Raw genomic sequence first — 16,640 nt, forward strand, 5'->3', positions numbered from 1 at the left:
GCTCCATGAAACAGGTGTCCAGAAATAGACAAACAAATTTGGCATTGGCAAGGCGTTGAGAGTGCCGGGCATCTTACCCAGCTGCCTGCCTGCCCCAGAAGCCCAGCAAACCAGCGGGCTTGATCACCACCTGCTGCGTTTACACGCAGGTAGGTTGTAGCTGTCTGCTGGAGAAAACCTAACAGCCTGCAAAAGCCCTTCTCCCAGCCGTGAGCAAAGCAGTTCCCTTTTGCTCTTTGTGAAAGGCAGGGGAGAATCCAGCAGGGGAAAGGATGCAAAGCTGCCCCCGCCTGAAAAAAGGAAAGGGTAACTACCTCCCGCAGACACCCGCGCTAAAGCAGACATGCAAAGACCCTAATACTTGATCTGACACCCGCTCTGCCTTAGGCTTAAGCTTCCTCTGCGTCTGGAAACGCATGCAAGACCAGCAGTCCTGGTCTCCCGTCCCTGCTCCGACTACCGCTGGCCCCTTGAATGCTCACAGGAGATGCTTTCCTTTGGCACTGGCCCCAGCAGGGATCCCCGCATTCCCTGCCCGGGAGAAGCACCCTGTGGCGCGTGAGAGTGCCACGCATCTGCGCCTGGCACAGCGCCCGTACCTATCTTCAGTCGGACCTTCTGACCCACGGGCGTGTCACGACTCCCATACTTCTTCTGGATCTGCCGGCTACATTGCAGCACCAGGCTGATGGTCTTAGCCAGCTCCCGGTGCGATGTTCTCCACAGCACCAGCACAGCATCCCCTGGGGAAAGCGAGGGGAAGTGAAGGCTCTGCCGAGACCTGCCTCTCCCCACACTCCACTCGGTGGCATAAGCGGGCCGACGTGCTGAGGAAGATGGGCTCGTGGCAGGGCGTTGCCCGGGAGGACCACACCCTGGGCACCGGGACACCTCTCCTCTCCCGGGCCAGCCACAGCAGCAGCCAGACGGCAGCAGCAGCACCCCCTGCCCCGAGCGCTCCTCTGCAGCTGCAGCACGTCAGGGACTCCTCCTCCCCTCGCAGCCCGGCAGCCCAAGCTCTGCCATCACCAGGGCCTCCCTGCCCCTCACCAGCACCCCGACACACACCTTTGGCTCTGCTTTATAGCTTTATATATGTGCTTTATATGTGCGTGCTTCCTTGCCCCCGCCCGCAGCACAGGGCCCCGCAAGAGGGGACCGAGTGAGGGGAGCCACAGCCCTTGGCCAAAGCCAAGGCAGCCCCGGGGGGAAAGAAAGAGGAGCCTGGAGAAAGGGCACTGCGGGGGGCGTGCGTGCATGGCCAGAAAGCTGGCTCAAGGTGCTGCACAGAGCCTCTTGCGAAGGAGAGCACGGCAAACGGCCGCCACAACAGCTAAATGCTGCAGACCCGTACACGTGGGCATCGTTGTCCAAAGTACATACCGGCAAACTTCAAGATGTCTCCACCAAAAGTCAGCACCTCTGTGGACAGAGGGAAGGAAAGGAGGAGTCATGTGGCCACCTTCTTGCAGAAGGCACAGAGCAAGCCCCTCTGCCGGGACAGGAGCACCTGGGCGCGGGCGCCCCGTGGGGCACAGCTCAGGAAAGCACCACTCCGGCCTGCCTCCCCGCCTCACAGTGGCCACAGCCCTGGTACCCGCGCAGCACGCAGGGAGGCAGGGCCTCGGGACGCCTCCAAAGCTGGGAAGGCTGGAGGCCAGAAGGAGCCTCTGCGGTCCACCTGGTCCAACCCCGCTGCTCAAGCAGGGCTGCACAGAGCCAGCTGCCCAGGACAGCGGCTAGATCGCTTCTGAATAGCTCTGAGCAGGGAGACTCCACAGCCTCCCTGGGCAACCTGTGCCAGCGCCCACTCACCCTCACAGTCAAAAAGTGTTTCCTGATGTACAGAGGGAAACCTCCTGTGTTTCAGGGCGTGCCCGTGGCGTGCCCTCTGGTCCTGACACTGGGCACCACTGGAAAGAGCCTGGCTCTGTCCTCTTTGCACCCTCCCTCAGGTTTTAGACACATTCCCAAGATCCCCCCCGAGCCTTCTCTTCTCTAGGCTAAACTGTCCCAGCTCTCTCAGCCCTTCCTTGTAGGAGAGATGCTCCAGAGCCTTCAGCATCTTTGACCACACTCTTGCTTTTACTCTACAAGTGCTGCCAAAGGGGTGGCCGCAATGTGCTCACAGTCAGCTCAGAAGGGTCAAGATGTCCCCTGCGGAAAGGGGCTTGTGAGGGTCTCTCACACACCCCCACACGCTCGTGCGCGCACACGGACACGCGCACAAACGCGGACGCCAGTGCCAGCATCCTCCAGTCGCTCGCACGCTGGCACTTGCTGGATGCCCTCAGCCTGCTCTGGGCCCTAACACGTCACTGAGCCAGGCGTTCACGCCACAGGCGCAGAGGGGGCTGCTGAGAAAGCAGGTGCCTCCTCGGCCACAGCGGGGAGCACAGAGGACCTGAGCTGCTCCTGACCCTCCACAAGACCCTGGCTGCTCTCACTGATCCTCTGGGCCACAGACAGCCCGGAGCCTTCCAAGGAGGCAGGACCCGGCTGCCCAGCCTGCCTGCCTCCACCCTCCGGCAGCGGCCTCATGACCTGATGCCAGGCAGTCCTGCAGCATGGCTCTTACCCTCCAAAATGTCACACAGGTAGCAGTTGAGGGTTTGCACCAGCTCATCAGTGCCCCTCTCTGTGCCGCTCCTCTGTATGAATTTCTCTGTCAACGTAGTGAAAGCTGCAACAGGAACACCCAGAAATCAGGAAACGCCCTTGTGGGCCAAAGGACCTGCCAGCCAGTTCCACGCTGCCCGGCCTGAGAGCCTGTAGGTCACACCTTCCCATGCCCCAGCTCAGTGCTGCTGGCAGCAGTGGTTGACCACCCAAGATAAGGCATCCCGCTCTCTTTGGGCATCTCAGCAGAAGAGTGCAGCAGTGACAAGATGGCCCCTCTGTATGAGGGGCAGGGGCAGGGCTCCAAAGGGCCTGCTGTGTCCCAAAAGGGCTCGCGGCCGTGGTTGCTCCTCCCTGCTCGCCCCACCTGATATATCCGCAAAGAGCAGCACTCCGTCGATAGGCTGAGAGTAACAGTTGCTCTGAAGGGAGTCCTCAGCAAGGAGACCGGGGAGGAAAGCTGCTGCTTTCTCCAGGTCTGAGTGGTGGTATTTCCTCTCCCAGGCAGAAGCCATCATCAGCACCCTGTGGCACACGGGGTACCTCAGGAGGATGAGGACCTCGCCGCTCAGTGCGAGTTGCACACTGAGCCTGGAGCCTCTGCGCGGGACGACTGACCCTCTGCACCCACAGCGGTGGTCACAATCGCCTGACAGTGACATCCTCCCTATGTCATCGCCTGCTGAGCCACAGTGACACACGCTGCCTCCCAGGCAGCCAGCGCCACCCCACTTCTCTGAGGACAGTGCCGAAGGGAGGCGCTTCAGCGACCTGTTGCTGAATTTGCAGCTGCTTCCCCCCTTCCCCAGGACCAGCTGCCTCCGCACGCACAGCTCGTTGCTAGCACTGGTCCTTTCCCCTGCAGCTACGCAGCCTGTCGCCATCTTCCCAGTAGGCTGGCTCCTTTCTTGCTCCCTTACTCCCTCCTCAAGCCCCGAGGTGTCCCACCTCGGACACGGGAGCCCTCCAGCTCTCCCTTCCCTCCATCCGCACAGCGCCTGCGACGGACAGCAGCCTGCCTCTGGCAGAGCCAGCAGCTCCTGAGCTGCCACGTTCCCTGGGCTGGGTGAGAGCTCCGGCACGTGAAGCCAGGCCCCCCACCCCTGACGGCAGCCAGGGTTTCCCAGCGGAAAGGGAGGCCGGGGCATACGCGCAGGCGGCCCCACAGCTGCCAGACGGCAGAGGGGAGGCCATCAGAGAGACCGTGGCGGAGCAGCAAGCAAGCCTCCCGCAGCTGCACGACCGCATTCTCGGCTGTGCCGAGGCGCTGTGCCCAGGTGCCACCACTCTCCCCGGATGATGCCAGAGGAGGGGGGCAAGGGCCATTCACAGCGAGTCAGCAGGAGATGCTGTGCCTCCTGGGACACTCGGCACCACCCGCGTGTCCTGCCTCCTTAGCTCCTGCCACGAGCTAAGCTACATGCGTGTATATACATATACATAGGCAATTGTTTGTGGCACAGCCACAGCCTCCTAGCTGAAGGCACGACTGGCCGCTGAAGGAGATGCCACACATACTGACGCTCCCAGCTGCCAGCAGGGAGGCCATTACGTACAACCAGAGGGACCCCAGTCCTGCTTAACGCCTGTGCGAAGAAACAGAAGCTTTTGGACCAAAGGGCGTGGCACGGCTGTGAGCTCAGCATGCCTGATGTTCCTGCGGTGGCCACGGGAATTCTGTGCTCAGGATGTGCCAGGGCAAAGCTGCATATGCAGAGCTCCTGCAGGTGACTGAAGCCCCTGCCATTCTGCAGTTCCCTAAGCGAGCTGCAATCCGCCAGCAAACTCCGGCCCATCTCAGTGAGCACACCTGTAGCCGTGCCCACAATTCTGGAGTCTGCCACAAACTGAGAGGGGCCTCAGCGTGAAGCGCAGGGAACCTCCACACGCCACAGACCTACAGAGGAATTCAAATTATTATCACAAGTGGTAATACAGGATCAATCACGCCTAGACCAACTTTTAGCAGCACAGGATACTGTGCACTGTATGTACATTATTGAATAACAGCTGCTGGATTTTTATGTTTTATAGGGTTTTTATGTATATCAAGAGCAGAAGAAATTAAACTGCTAGAAACTAGATAAAGACTCATTTAAAATTTATTACATTGAAGAAGGCAATGTAATCGGAGTGGCTAACCTCTTGGCTCCCACGCTTAGGCAGAGGACTGTGAACTAAAAGGATCTGGGCTGTTGGATACACTCTCTTGTGTTGCTTTTTAAGGACAGATGTGTTTTTACAGTGTTGCAGTACCTTACGAACTCGACTTACGACTTAAATAATGAAAAGCATTGTGTGACCCTGACAGTCAACTGAAAAGGATGGACTGCTTGGAAAATCTCATGCCCTAACTATTGCACCAGTTCCTCTGGAGGGCATGAAATTGAGGCAGACAGAGGTACATCTGGTTGACGCTGCCCAGCGCTGGCAGTGTCCAGTGAGCCTGCCCAGCTCCACACCATCACCCACCAGTCTGGGACAGCCCACCGTCTGGGAGGGGGTGCCAGGGCCCATCGGGCCAGGCGCAGCTGGTGCAGCTCCACAGTGGGGTGCTGCTTCCCCTTGTGTTGCAGCTCCCTCACGGGGTGCAGCTCCCCACCATGGCTGCTCCCTGTCCCCCTGCCTATGGATGCGGACAGCAGGCGCTGACAGGGACGCTGGTGCCCCACCACCTGATGGGGCTGCGATGAGGGCATAGTCCAGCAGGAGTGCCCATATCCCACGGGCTCCTATGTGCTGCACATCCCTGCTCCACCCGGCCCCCCGCCACACGGGCAGCAGGCAGGCAGCAGCAGGCAACAAGTGGGCAGCAGCAAGCGCAGGGCATCTGAGGACACCAATGTGCCCACCTTGGTGCTTGAGTGACGCAGCAGCTCTGGGGATGCTGGGGGACAAAGTGCCCTGCACCCGCTGCCCTCCTGCCCACTCCGACTGCTGCTGATCAAGAAGGCACAGAGCATGGATCCCCGTGACATGCTACCCCACGACAGGCTGATGCACCCTCCCGTCGATTCCCTGCTATCCCTCGGGCCCTTGGGGGGCTCATGGCTGCACCCACCCTGCTGGAGGAGCAGGAGCAGCCGGTGCCCATCACACCCGAGCAGCGGCCCCAGCGGGAGCGCGTGAAGACGCCGGCCCAGGAGCAGCAGGAGTGGGCGGCCCTGCAGGTGTCACTGGGCCACCTGCAGGTTTTTGTGCAGAGGGAGATCGACATGCAGATGGCCGACGAGCACAGCTACCCATAACCCACCGGCCCAGCACCGGCCCCCATAGCACCCATGCGCAGAGGAGATCCGGAGGCAGAAACCTGCACCCACCTGCTCCAGCCCCAGCCTTCCCCCAGATCCCCATATCTTGCTGAATTCATTAAAAGAGTTGGGTGTTGCCTTTGCAGCACCTCTCTCTGCCTGCCGTCATTTGCTCAGCAGGAGGGAGGGCAGGGCGGTTAATGCAGCCCCTGCCCACCCCACGGGTGCCTGAGCTGGGATCGGGATGGCTTACATACATATTTTGTTCTATAAGATAATATTATTTTATCTTGGTAAATACTAGGTTGATTAATTTGGAAATAAATATTTTGATATTTAGAAAGAGGAAAATATTTTTATATAATTTGTATTACATACATGTCTATGTACAATATAACAGACATACCTATAAATACATACATCTCTATAGGTGCCTATGTATCCCCCCACAGAATACACAGAGGGAAAGGGGAGGGGGTGTCAGGGAGGGACTGGGATGCGGAGGAGGGGTGACATGACCCCAGGGGCCCAGGACTCACCGCAGTTCCTGCTCTCTGCACTGCCAGGCACATGGCACAGCTCAGGCACTTCTGTCTCTGTCTGTCGGTCTGTCCCTCCCTCCCTCTGCTGCAGCCCCGCTCACCCGACTGCCTTCCACCTCAGGGAACCCACGGGTGCCTCACAGCTCGCACCCCAGGAGGCCGCCCCGAGGCACAGCTCAGGGAGGCCGGAGCGGGGCACAGGCCCAGCTGGCTGCTGCCAGGACAGGCCCGGGGGCGGCCTGGGGCTGCGGGACAGGCCTCGGGCCACGGGCTGGGGCCGGGGCAACATGGCCGCCCGGCAGCCCCTGCCCCAGGGCTCCAGCTCCCAGCATGCCCCGGGGCGCGCCTTCCCGCCGCCCGACCCTGCGCGGGCACCGCCCCCCCAGCCCGAGCCCGCCGCCCCCCCGCAGGCCCCACGGCCGCCTCCCCGGGGCTGCCCAGGCCCTGCTCCGGGACACCCGCTGGGCGGGGAGGGGGCAGGGGGGAGACAGCAGCAGGCAGACACACAGAGGGAGCAGGAGAACAGGGCGCAGCTGGGCAGGGAGTGGAGGAAGGAAAAATCCTGGTAAGGAGCCGGCAGAGGGACAGAGGGACGGAGCGAGAAACAGATGGAGGGCAAGGGGGCAGCGGGGCTCCGGGCGAGGGAGCGGGACAGGGGGTCAGAGAGACGGTAAAGGCACCAGGAGAGCGCAGGGACAGAGACGTGGCAGAGGGAGCGGGGCAGGGGGACAGAGGGGAGAGGGGCGGAGGGAAAAGGCAGCGGGGAGAGAGAAAGGGGGAGGCCGGGGCGCAGAGCGGGACACAGGGCGAGGGGAGGGCGGGAAACGACCCCGAGAGACTGAGGCAGAGAGGGCTGTGGGTCAGGACAAGGAGGCGCAGAAGGGCACAGCAGCCGCGGCCTCCAGGGTGGAGACGCAGGAAGAAGAAAAGCAGACAGGAGCAGGACGGAGGCCCCGAGAGCAGCAGGGCCAGCTGAGTGGGGAATACAGGCGGGAGAGAGGGCACAGGCTGCAGGACACAGGGGAAAACAGCAGCCAGGAGGGAGGACACGGCAACAGAGAAAGGAGAAGGCCAGGGAGCGGGAGAGAGGTGTAGGGAAAGGAAAACAGAGTAACAGGCTACAGGACAGACAGGGCGGAGTTAGACAATACAGGCTGGGAGTCAGAGAGAAAGAAAGAGAAAGAGAAAGAAAGAAGGAAGGAAGGAAGGAAAAGACAGAAATAACCAGTGATGGGCTAAAGATAGAGAGGGAGGAACTGAAAAATGGGGTCAGGGAGCCAGACAGAGAGCGATGGGGAGAGAGCAAAAATAGCAACTCTGGGCAGCTGCCCCATTTCTCGATCACTGGCCAGGAACTGCATTACCGGGAGCCTTCAAGAAATGTGCTGCCTGTAAAAGCCCTGCCCTGGGCCCAATCCTGCGTCCTAATATTGGTGACCAGCATCGCCTTGCAGAGTGGCCAGGACTGGTTTTTTTGTTTGTTTCCTTGTTGGTTTTGCTTTTATTTTTTTTTAAAAGTACTATTTTAGCTCTAAATAGAACCTGCAAGGAAAAAGGAACCAGGCGTACCAGGTCAGACACGTTTAAAGGCTGACCCCATTCAACAGCCGCACAAACCATCAATCATTCCTGCTGCAACACTCCACTGCCTGCCTGCAGATACAGGCAGCCGCCCTGTTTCTAGCACAGTCCCTAGGAGCAGCACCATGGTGCAGCTCTACAGCCATACTGCCTGCAAAATGTTAAGCACAGCTTAATTCTGGAGAGTTTCCCCTCTTTTTAGGCCTGCTGGTTAAAGACTCCTCCATCGAGAGGTGGCTCAGGACCACACCAGGGGCCAGCAGCGCTGCTCTCTGCATCCCATGGCAGCAATGGGCAGGGAGAGAGGTTGTCAGATCCCGGGGTGAGGAACAAGTGCAGGGTGTCAGGGTCACCCTGCCTGGATTTTCCCAGCAAAGCCCCAGCTGGTGCCGGCCCCGTGCTGCAGTCCCAGGGCCGAGGCTCAGGGAGCCGGGCATTTCTGGGGGCGCTGCACTCTGCTGGGCCCCACTGCCAGCTGCCGGCTGCCCTGGGCTTCCCTCCCCATTGTCTCCAGCTCTGCTTTCTGACCACAGAATGCCTTGCCTGCTTCCCACAGCCGTCCTGACCCATGTCTGCAGCTTGTACATGGGGTCCATGTCACACAGCTGACTTGGGGGTGGTGGGTCTCTCTCGTGGCATTCCAGGATTGGGGACAAAACAAACCAAATTGCTCCTTTCAATCTTTGTCCCCAGGGACACCCAGTGGAGACCTACCGTGCACAGGACAGCGTCCTTCAGGGACGTGACGGCCGATTGCAGAGCAGCGCTGAGACCCACCTGACGGCAAAGGCGCCTGGTGACCTGCTCTTCCTGGGCCCACCAAAGCAGCCTTCCTCCAGCCCTGGTTTTGGTGAGATCTGGAGGAGCACAGAGATGTTTCTCCGGCATCCAGGCCTGAAGAGGTTTTCCCAGTGTGTCTGTGAGAGATCCTGCTCCCAGGAAGCACCTCCCCATAGAGCAAAGGCCGTACCCAGCCACCCGTGCTCGGTACGGCTGCCCCAAGGGGCCTCGCAGGGAGGACGGATTCATCTGCCCTGTGGCTCTGGCACAGAAATGATGAGCCGTAGCCCCGTGGTCATGGCTGGCCGGTTCCAAGGCTCCAAGTGCCCTTTCACCGGGAGTGTTGAACCCCGGCACTTTTTCAGGGTGGCCCTGGCCCTGGAGAAGCAGCGAAGGAGCAGATGGCAGGCTGCCTTGCCCTTCCTGCGCAGTAGTCTGCCGGCCCTGGTGTTACGCTCTTGTCTCCTTCAAGGTTAGTTCGGGTTGCCACAGAGTACCTGGGAGCTCCACTATTGTAAGCATCCAATCCTAATCTGGGAACAGAGCAGGGCCTGGAATCTGTAAGAGGGTCAGGGGAGTTGGTGGGGAAAAACAGCAGGTATTGGTTCTTCCCAGTTCCCCCTGAGGGCTGCAGCAGTTCAGCGAGCTGGAGAAGGCAGCAGCCTGAGAAGAATTGAGCCCTTTGAGCAATGGCACATTCTGTTCCCCTCCAAAGGGGAAGATTTCAACCCTTCATTTCAATAGTTCAGCCTTGCAGCAGCTGTGATCTCCTAGAGGACATCCCATGGGGCTGTTCCCATCAGTCCTTGCCGGCTCTTCGCTCTGCAGATTTTGCAAGGGGCAGTCCCTGGGAATGATGGGAGTTCAAATGTACAGCAGCAGAGCACCAGGGACTTGTGGGTCTTCCCAAAGGCTTGCAGTTAAAGGGTTTTTAAATTCTGCAGGAATGTAAAGATTTTGTAAATGCTGCTGCCCTCCTATTTCAAGTTGGTGGCGGCAGGGGCATTGCGGCGTTCTTTCCCACCTTCTTCCTTTCAGGTGCCAGAAGTCCTGCACATCCTCCACAGCTGCATGCAGACCATGCGACAGAGCACCCACAGGCCCCTCCTGCTCCAGGCGGTGCGTCTCCTGGCCCGCTTTCACCATGAGCCCGTGGTGGACAGCCTCCTCCAGAAGCGGCTGCCCGTGGACAGGTCTGTGCACTCCCACCTCGCCCCACTGTGGTTAAAGACAGACCCTGTGGCTTGCCTGGGTCCTGGGTGAGGGGGAATCCAGTGGAGAAGAAGGTCGCTTGCCTCCCAAAGGTCTGAGCACTGCAAGGCCGTGTGCTCCCGTCTCGGGAAGGAACCAGGCATCATAAGCCCCACTGCTGATGAGGAGAGCGTTTGGCCTCTAGTGAGGTCACCGCAGGTACCAGGGATGTGAGCTCAGGGGTGAACGTCTCTTCCCCTGCAGGGACGCGATGGAGCTGTGGAGGACCTTGGGGAGAAGCGTCCTGGGGGTTCAGGTCCTGAAGTACTTAACACAGAAGTTAGAGGCAGCGGGAGAGAACAACCCTGGGCCCCACTCCTCCGCTCACCAACCGGACCACAGCCAGGCTGCTCTGGAGTCCCTCACGGTATGTTCGAAGGCAGAGGCATCCCCGCAGCTTTGCATCCGCTGTCTAACTAGCAAGTGCCTGGGGGGACTGCACAGGGGCGACGTGCCAGGGCGTCTCAGCGGTGCCGCTGTCCCTGGCATGAGACCTGCAGGCAGCAAGAGCCCCCAGGGGAGGCAGAGGGACTGCGCTGGTGGGCAAAGCCCTTGTTTAACAGGTGGTTCTTGGCTGGATTTCCCTGTAGCTCCTCCGTGCCATCTCCGAGGTGGTGTTCGTGCTGCCAACCGAGGAAAGGGTCCGGCGCCTGCTTCCCCGCCTCCTTCCAGGCCTCCTGGGTGAGGTCAGCAAGGTGCTGGGGGAGGAGATGCTGCTCCCCCCTTTGAGATGCCGGAGGGGACTCTTCCTCAACGTACCGAGAAGTGAGGACAAGCCGTGCAGGTAAGGAGCAGGAGGGGCAGGGAAGTTGGGGAGCTTTACTTCCCCACCCAGGCGTGTTCGTCTGTGGTGCTGAGGGAGCACTTTGGCCTGCCCTGTTTCCTTGGCGTGGCGGCCGGTTCAGGGCTGTCTTGGCTTCTCTTCTTTCCTGGAGAACCATCTGTTCCCAGAGAGGAAGGGGTCGTGGGGTTGGCACCACCAACTGCTCTCATCCTGTCTCCTGTGCAGCCTTGACGGCAGCGTGTCCTTCTCCCTCCGCTGACCGGGCAGAGACCCTGCGTGGGGTTGGCCCAGCCCACAGACGGGGAGACCCCTCCTGGCCCGGGGGCGGTGGCCCAGCTCCGGCCATGGCCATCTGTGGTCTGGTGTCCTAGAGACTCAGCTCGTCTAATCTGCGGCCTGGCAGGGCATGACCAGCGGGCTTGGCTGCAGCAGCAGAGATCCTGCCTGTAAAATCTGTCGGTGGGCGGACCCATTGGGTCACCTCCTCACAGCACTGGACTCTGCCCCCGCTCCTGGTCCTCAAGAGCTGGGGGAAATTGGAGCTATCTGTGACCTGCAAGTCCTGCTGCATAAAATGCTGGCGAGACGAGCCCTCAGGGAGCACCTTGGGCATCTGGCATCGAGTGAGCCCAGGGACCCTGCGCTGCCAGTGGCTTGAGGCATGGCAAAGGATGAAAATGTCCATTTTCTGAGAGCTTTATGGACTTGAATGCTACCAAGCGTCATTTCAGGGGTACCTGGCCTCCAGCACGGGGCCGTGTGGGATGAGCGGAGCAACACCTCCCACGGCGGCAGAGCTTTTTAGCTCCACCACAGCAAATCTTCCCCAGAAGTGCTGCGATTTGCGATGTCTTTGGGCTTTCTTTTTGCCAGCCCTTACCGTGAGGCTCTAGAGCTGGTGCTGAGCAGATGCATGGAGAAGAGGTGGCTGCTGCTGCTACGGAGGCAGGGAGCGTGGGCGTTTCTCGAAAACCCGCGGGCTCATGCCGATGGTGTGTGCCTCCTGACGAGGTGAGACCCCGGGGCTGCGCCTCACCGTCCTGTGGGCGGCTGTGCCCAGGGAAATGGCTGCCAGGACCATTCCCGTGTGCCCAGGGAGCTGCCTTGCAGGGCTGAACAGCGCCCGCGTCGGAGCAGGGGAGGTTTGGGGTCGTGGCCTGTGCCCTTGCCGCATGACTGTGTGTCGCCTTCTTGTGCTCTATGTGCAGCGTCCTGCTTCGCAACCAGCTCGTCTCAAGGGGAGTGATATGGGCCCTTTCCCAGTGGCTGAACTCCCGCTCGGATAACCTGCAGCTCACGGCAACGGCTTTCTTTGCTGAGGTGAGGCAACAGGGCGGGGAGGAAGGCTTCAGAGGGCTTCTCTTAGGAAAGTGCTGCTTGGGATGTCTCTTTCTGAGGGAAGAAGGTGCCAGGAGAGAGTCACCGTCCAGTGGATCCACTGGATCCTCATTTCTTTGAAGCCCATTCGCGTGCTGTGCCTGGGCTTGGCTGGCACCCTGGCACTCACGGGCATGTTGCTTTATTGTAGCTGATGAAGGACCCCCCGATGATGGAGAAGAAGTTCCTGGAGAGTGTCCTAGGCGTCTTGGTGGAGAGATCACAGCACGGAATCAGCGCTGTGCGGCAGATGGCAGCGAGAGGCCTGGGCAATGCAGTCAGGAGAGCACCCGAGGAGGTGAGACCAGCTTTTCCCTTCTCTGACTGCAGCCACTCACTGGCAGGAACCTGGTGGAGAGCTGCACGGGGCTTTGAGAGCTTGGCCAGGCTAGCAAAGGCAAACGGGGCTCTTTCCTAAGGCCACGCTCCTTTCTCTGATGTCCGCAGGGTGGCAAAGGGGGACCTGGCGCCAAACAAGGCTTCCTGGGCTGAGATCCCCTCTGAGCCGGTTTCTAGCAACTTCAGCCCCTGGCAGATGAAGGGTTCCTGACCAAACACTCTTGCCCGTCAAGGAGTTAGAGCCCCCTAACAGTTCCCCCGAGGGGGCCCAAGCCTGTGCTGCCCTGTGCATCTCCCTTGGCCTCAGGAGGAGCTTGGCCGGCTCACTGCGACCAAGGAGCCTGCAGGCAGCTCCCCCACGTACCAGGGCTTGAGGCCTTGTAGGACAATCCCGTAAGAGCTCAAATGGCCAAACCGGCCTAACCCTTCCCACGGGTGGGGTCTGCACAGCACCCTGCGTGGGGATCAGAGGCGCAGGCAGGGCTGCACGAGTCAGGGCTCCCAGCACCTGAAGGGACTGCCTTTATTAGCCTCTCTTTCTCTGAAGTGCTGGCTCTGACAAAGAGCATGTCAGAAGAGATCTTAGAGAGTCTCGAGCCCCTTTCCTGAGGGGATCAGAACAGGCCAGCGCCTCCTGGTGCAAAACATGAGCAATGGTAAAGAGGCGCTGTTTGGGCCAGGACTCGTGAGAAGCTTGTGGGGTCTTTGGCTTTGCAGGTGCGAAGGCACAAGGAGGCCATTCTGGAGGCGCTGCAGAGGGGCCTGAGGGACACCACCTGTCCCGAGGTGGCTGCTGAGAGCATGCTGGCGCTGGCTGAGGTGGTGAGGAAGCTGAAGGCAGAGGGCTTGGGGTCTGCCTTCAAAGACGTCGCCAGGTCCACCAAGATGTTCTTTGAGGCTGTGAGTGAACCAACTCTTTCTTCTGCTTGTCTGAGAGGTGGGGGCGGGGAGGGAGGCGGGACGGTGTGTGCCCAGGGCCTCCCCGTGCTGCGTGGAGGCTCTCTGCTGGCTGAACATCTGCTGGGACCCTTTCCCCCCACTCTTCTGCGGGTAGGGTGGGCTGTGCTGTCAAGTGCCTGTGTCTGCCCCAGGACGGCAGGGTTTCTCGTGCGCTCCTGTGGTTTCCCAGGCATTACATGGCTCCCCTGTGATACAAAAATTCGCGGATACTATCTTTCAAAGTCCGAACCTCCCCGTAAGAGGAAGCGGAGTATCCAGAAAGTTCCCGAAATAAAACTCAATAGCAACAAAGTCACTATTAAGCAGGCATCCTTTATTACAGCGCTGGGCAGCACTGGGGATTGATCCACCATGAGTGCTCCAGTGATTCAGTAAACTTCTAAAGATTATATACTATAAAGTCATACATATTAATGAGATTCAGGAGGATTCATTAACATATGTAAAAGCTCAAGCTGCATGCATAGTTGTCCTTTTAGTGGTCTTTGGGAGTCCTCCAGTGGTCTCTGATGGTCTTCCTCACCTGTCCGCTGGCTGAACTTTGGGTTTCCTTTGCCCATATATAGTCATTGAATGAGCTCTTCGGTCCTTTAGCCTTGGACTGTCACAAGGGGTTGATTTAAACTAGTTCCTCGAGTGCTTATCTCGGCACTGATGTCCTGAGTCTCTGTTATCAATGAATTTACGAGCTTATTCACTATCTTTTTAATCCTGTCTGGCACCAAGTTGCATTCTTCAAAACCCTGAAACTATCTTTGCAAGGGAGGAAACCACAAGAGAACAAGGATGCTTACAATAAGGACTAAGTCAAGGACTGTCAGGGGTTTAGTTCTTTCATTCCCCCCTTTTCTTTAAGCTTTGTAAATTCCTTTACAAAGGTTCTAAATTTTCATATTTCATTATCTTAGGTAAAGCCCAAACTCTTATTGCCAATTTCTTTAGCTTATACCAGAAACGGTAATTGACGACACTTAGTATAATAACAAATGCTAACAATATCAAAAGCGGGTGAACTAAAATATTCAAAGTTTTCTCTGCAGGGGGTGAGTACCCTGAAAAGATATCCCACCAATGATGGGCAGTATCAGATTCAATTTGACTCGACAGTCAGACAAGCTTGTCTCCAGTTATTATTGTTTTAATAATAGATTCAGCTAATGTTTTGTTTCGTTTTCCTAAATGTTCTTGAAGTTTCTGTGATTGATTCAAGATTTCATTTAATTTCTTCAGAGATAAACTTGCATGACTTAAATTTAAGCTCTCATAATGCCAAAACATTGCTACTTGTTCTTCTGTATATGCAAAAAAATGAATAGGTTTGTCCATGCCAAGTTAAATGGGTTATGTTCTTGAGACATCCTATGAATGGGGTAGTTACATTGTATTGTTCAACTACTGATCGATTGTTAGTTACTAAACACACATATCTGGCATTAACTTCTACAAACATTTCGAACACATTAGGAGACAAGATCGTCCATTTACAATTGTTAACAGAGTGTTCTAATAAGCAGGGTTCATATACGCGAGATTGTTGTCCACACAAGATTCCATCAGAGGTGGTTTCACAAAGATCTAAATCGTATGTTTTGTTATTGTTCCCAATATACTTCCCTTGGAATTCTGGTAACCAATATTCTGGGTTCCCTTGACTCAAAAAGAGGGTTGGCAGAATTAAATATTTACACATTACTTCGGGGTCAGTTATATTATAGTATACTAATTTCCTGCACACCATCTATCATAACACTGCACAAATTGTGAATAGGCTTTTATCCAGTGTCTAGGTAAAACCCATTGTCCAAATAATTTTCTCCACATAAACTCATTATTACTCATCAAGTAGGACTGCACCTTATTCTTTTGTTCTAATTGCCACATGACTTGTAGAGTACAGACAGTCCAGTCCACAAATTTTGTCAAATTTTTAAGTGATTGTATCTGGGTAATTATACTCTTATTAAAGAGATATAAGGACTCTTTATCATATTCTAAATTCTGTATCTGAGGATTAAAGGTGGTTGGCATCCATTCAGCCTAAATCTTGATTGCTTGAGCTACATCGAATCCTGCGGTTCCAACTTTACTCCTTAAAGTTTCCAAATCTACTGAATTTAGTAGTCCTAACCCAGTTCCTGCACCTCCGAGTAAAGTATCATACCAAGCTCGTTTTACTTTGCAGGGAGGGGTGGCTGGAAAAGATATGTTAAAGAACAACATATGTTTTTGCCTTATCTTTGCCTCATTCTTACAAGTGGATGGTAATCTAATTAATTGGTCCTGATTCACTGCAGGTCGTGGATTCAACAATGTTAAGGAGACTGCCACCCCAGCAGTTCTATTAATGCTTCCATTTGCACACATTAGTGTATCCCAGTTACCAGTTTTCCAAGTATGTGTCTCCTTTATGGGGGTGTTATTTTGAAGAAAGCACTTCTTCATCTGCAGTGGAGGCCCTATCCCTTTGATTGCACAACATTTTAAGGCAACATTCGTTATCACAGTGACATTTGTCAAATTTGAACATAATACAAAGGTCATTCCATGCCATCCCGTCAATTTATCACTCCTAGTATAGGGTTCCCACAAAGAGCAGTTTTCAGCAAACTGAACTAACGTATTGGTGTTATTTCCCTAAATCCACCAGAGACTATCAACAGATTCGCTTCTTTTCTTCAGGGGCCAACTGGGAGTAAATGTACTTATTAATTCAAGACAACAACATAGCAATATTAATGCTAGTTTTGGGTCAGCCTTATAGACGTGGGTCCTACGGGTTGGGACTTCCATGGTCCTTCAGGTGCCTTTTAATCCTGGAATAGTGGATCCAAGCAGCGTGCTTCTCAAGCTTGACCGCAGTGTAAGTCGTAAGCAGAACTTGAAAAGGGCCGCTCCACTTCTCTTTGAGAGGATCACCTGAAATATTTTTAACATAAACCCAATCTCCAGGTTTGAACAAATGCACTGGGGAATCTAACCCCCATGCTCTAGTAGACATCACTAATCCATTTACTTCTTGTAATTGTTTTCCCAATGCAATCAGATATTGTTGTAGATTAATCTCTCCTACCTGGGTGGGATCTTGTCCTTGATATCTAGTCTGAAAGGGTCTCCCATATAGAATTTTAAAAGGACTCAGTTTTTCCTTAGTTCTTG

General features: G+C 56.2%; 1 protein-coding gene across 1 annotated transcript; it reads left to right on the top strand.

Annotated features, from left to right (window-relative positions):
- The first annotated feature begins 11,655 nt into the window (after positions 1-11,655).
- LOC142051301 (maestro heat-like repeat-containing protein family member 2B) lies at positions 11,656-16,404 on the top strand. The gene is made up of 5 exons (XM_075080443.1): positions 11,656-11,819; positions 12,017-12,128; positions 12,337-12,483; positions 13,242-13,424; positions 16,285-16,404. The coding sequence occupies exons 1-5, from the start codon at positions 11,656-11,658 to the stop codon at positions 16,402-16,404; spliced, it is 726 nt and encodes a 241-aa protein (XP_074936544.1).
- Positions 16,405-16,640: the final 236 nt, after the last annotated feature.

This window comes from Phalacrocorax aristotelis, unplaced genomic scaffold (assembly GCF_949628215.1).
Source record: "Phalacrocorax aristotelis unplaced genomic scaffold, bGulAri2.1 scaffold_88, whole genome shotgun sequence".
NCBI classification, from domain to species: Eukaryota; Metazoa; Chordata; class Aves; order Suliformes; family Phalacrocoracidae; genus Phalacrocorax; species Phalacrocorax aristotelis.

What these genes read in the sequence shown, in the direction of transcription:
- LOC142051301 (XM_075080443.1), top strand. Translation starts at nt 11,656, where the DNA reads ATGTCTTTGGGCTTTCTTTTTGCCAGCCCTTACCGTGAGGCTCTAGAG. An exon ending in CAACGGCTTTCTTTGCTGAG is followed by an intron (nt 12,129 to 12,336) that starts GTGAGGCAACAG and finishes GCTTTATTGTAG; the next exon opens with CTGATGAAGGACCCCCCGAT. An exon ending in TCAGGAGAGCACCCGAGGAG is followed by an intron (nt 12,484 to 13,241) that starts GTGAGACCAGCT and finishes TTGGCTTTGCAG; the next exon opens with GTGCGAAGGCACAAGGAGGC.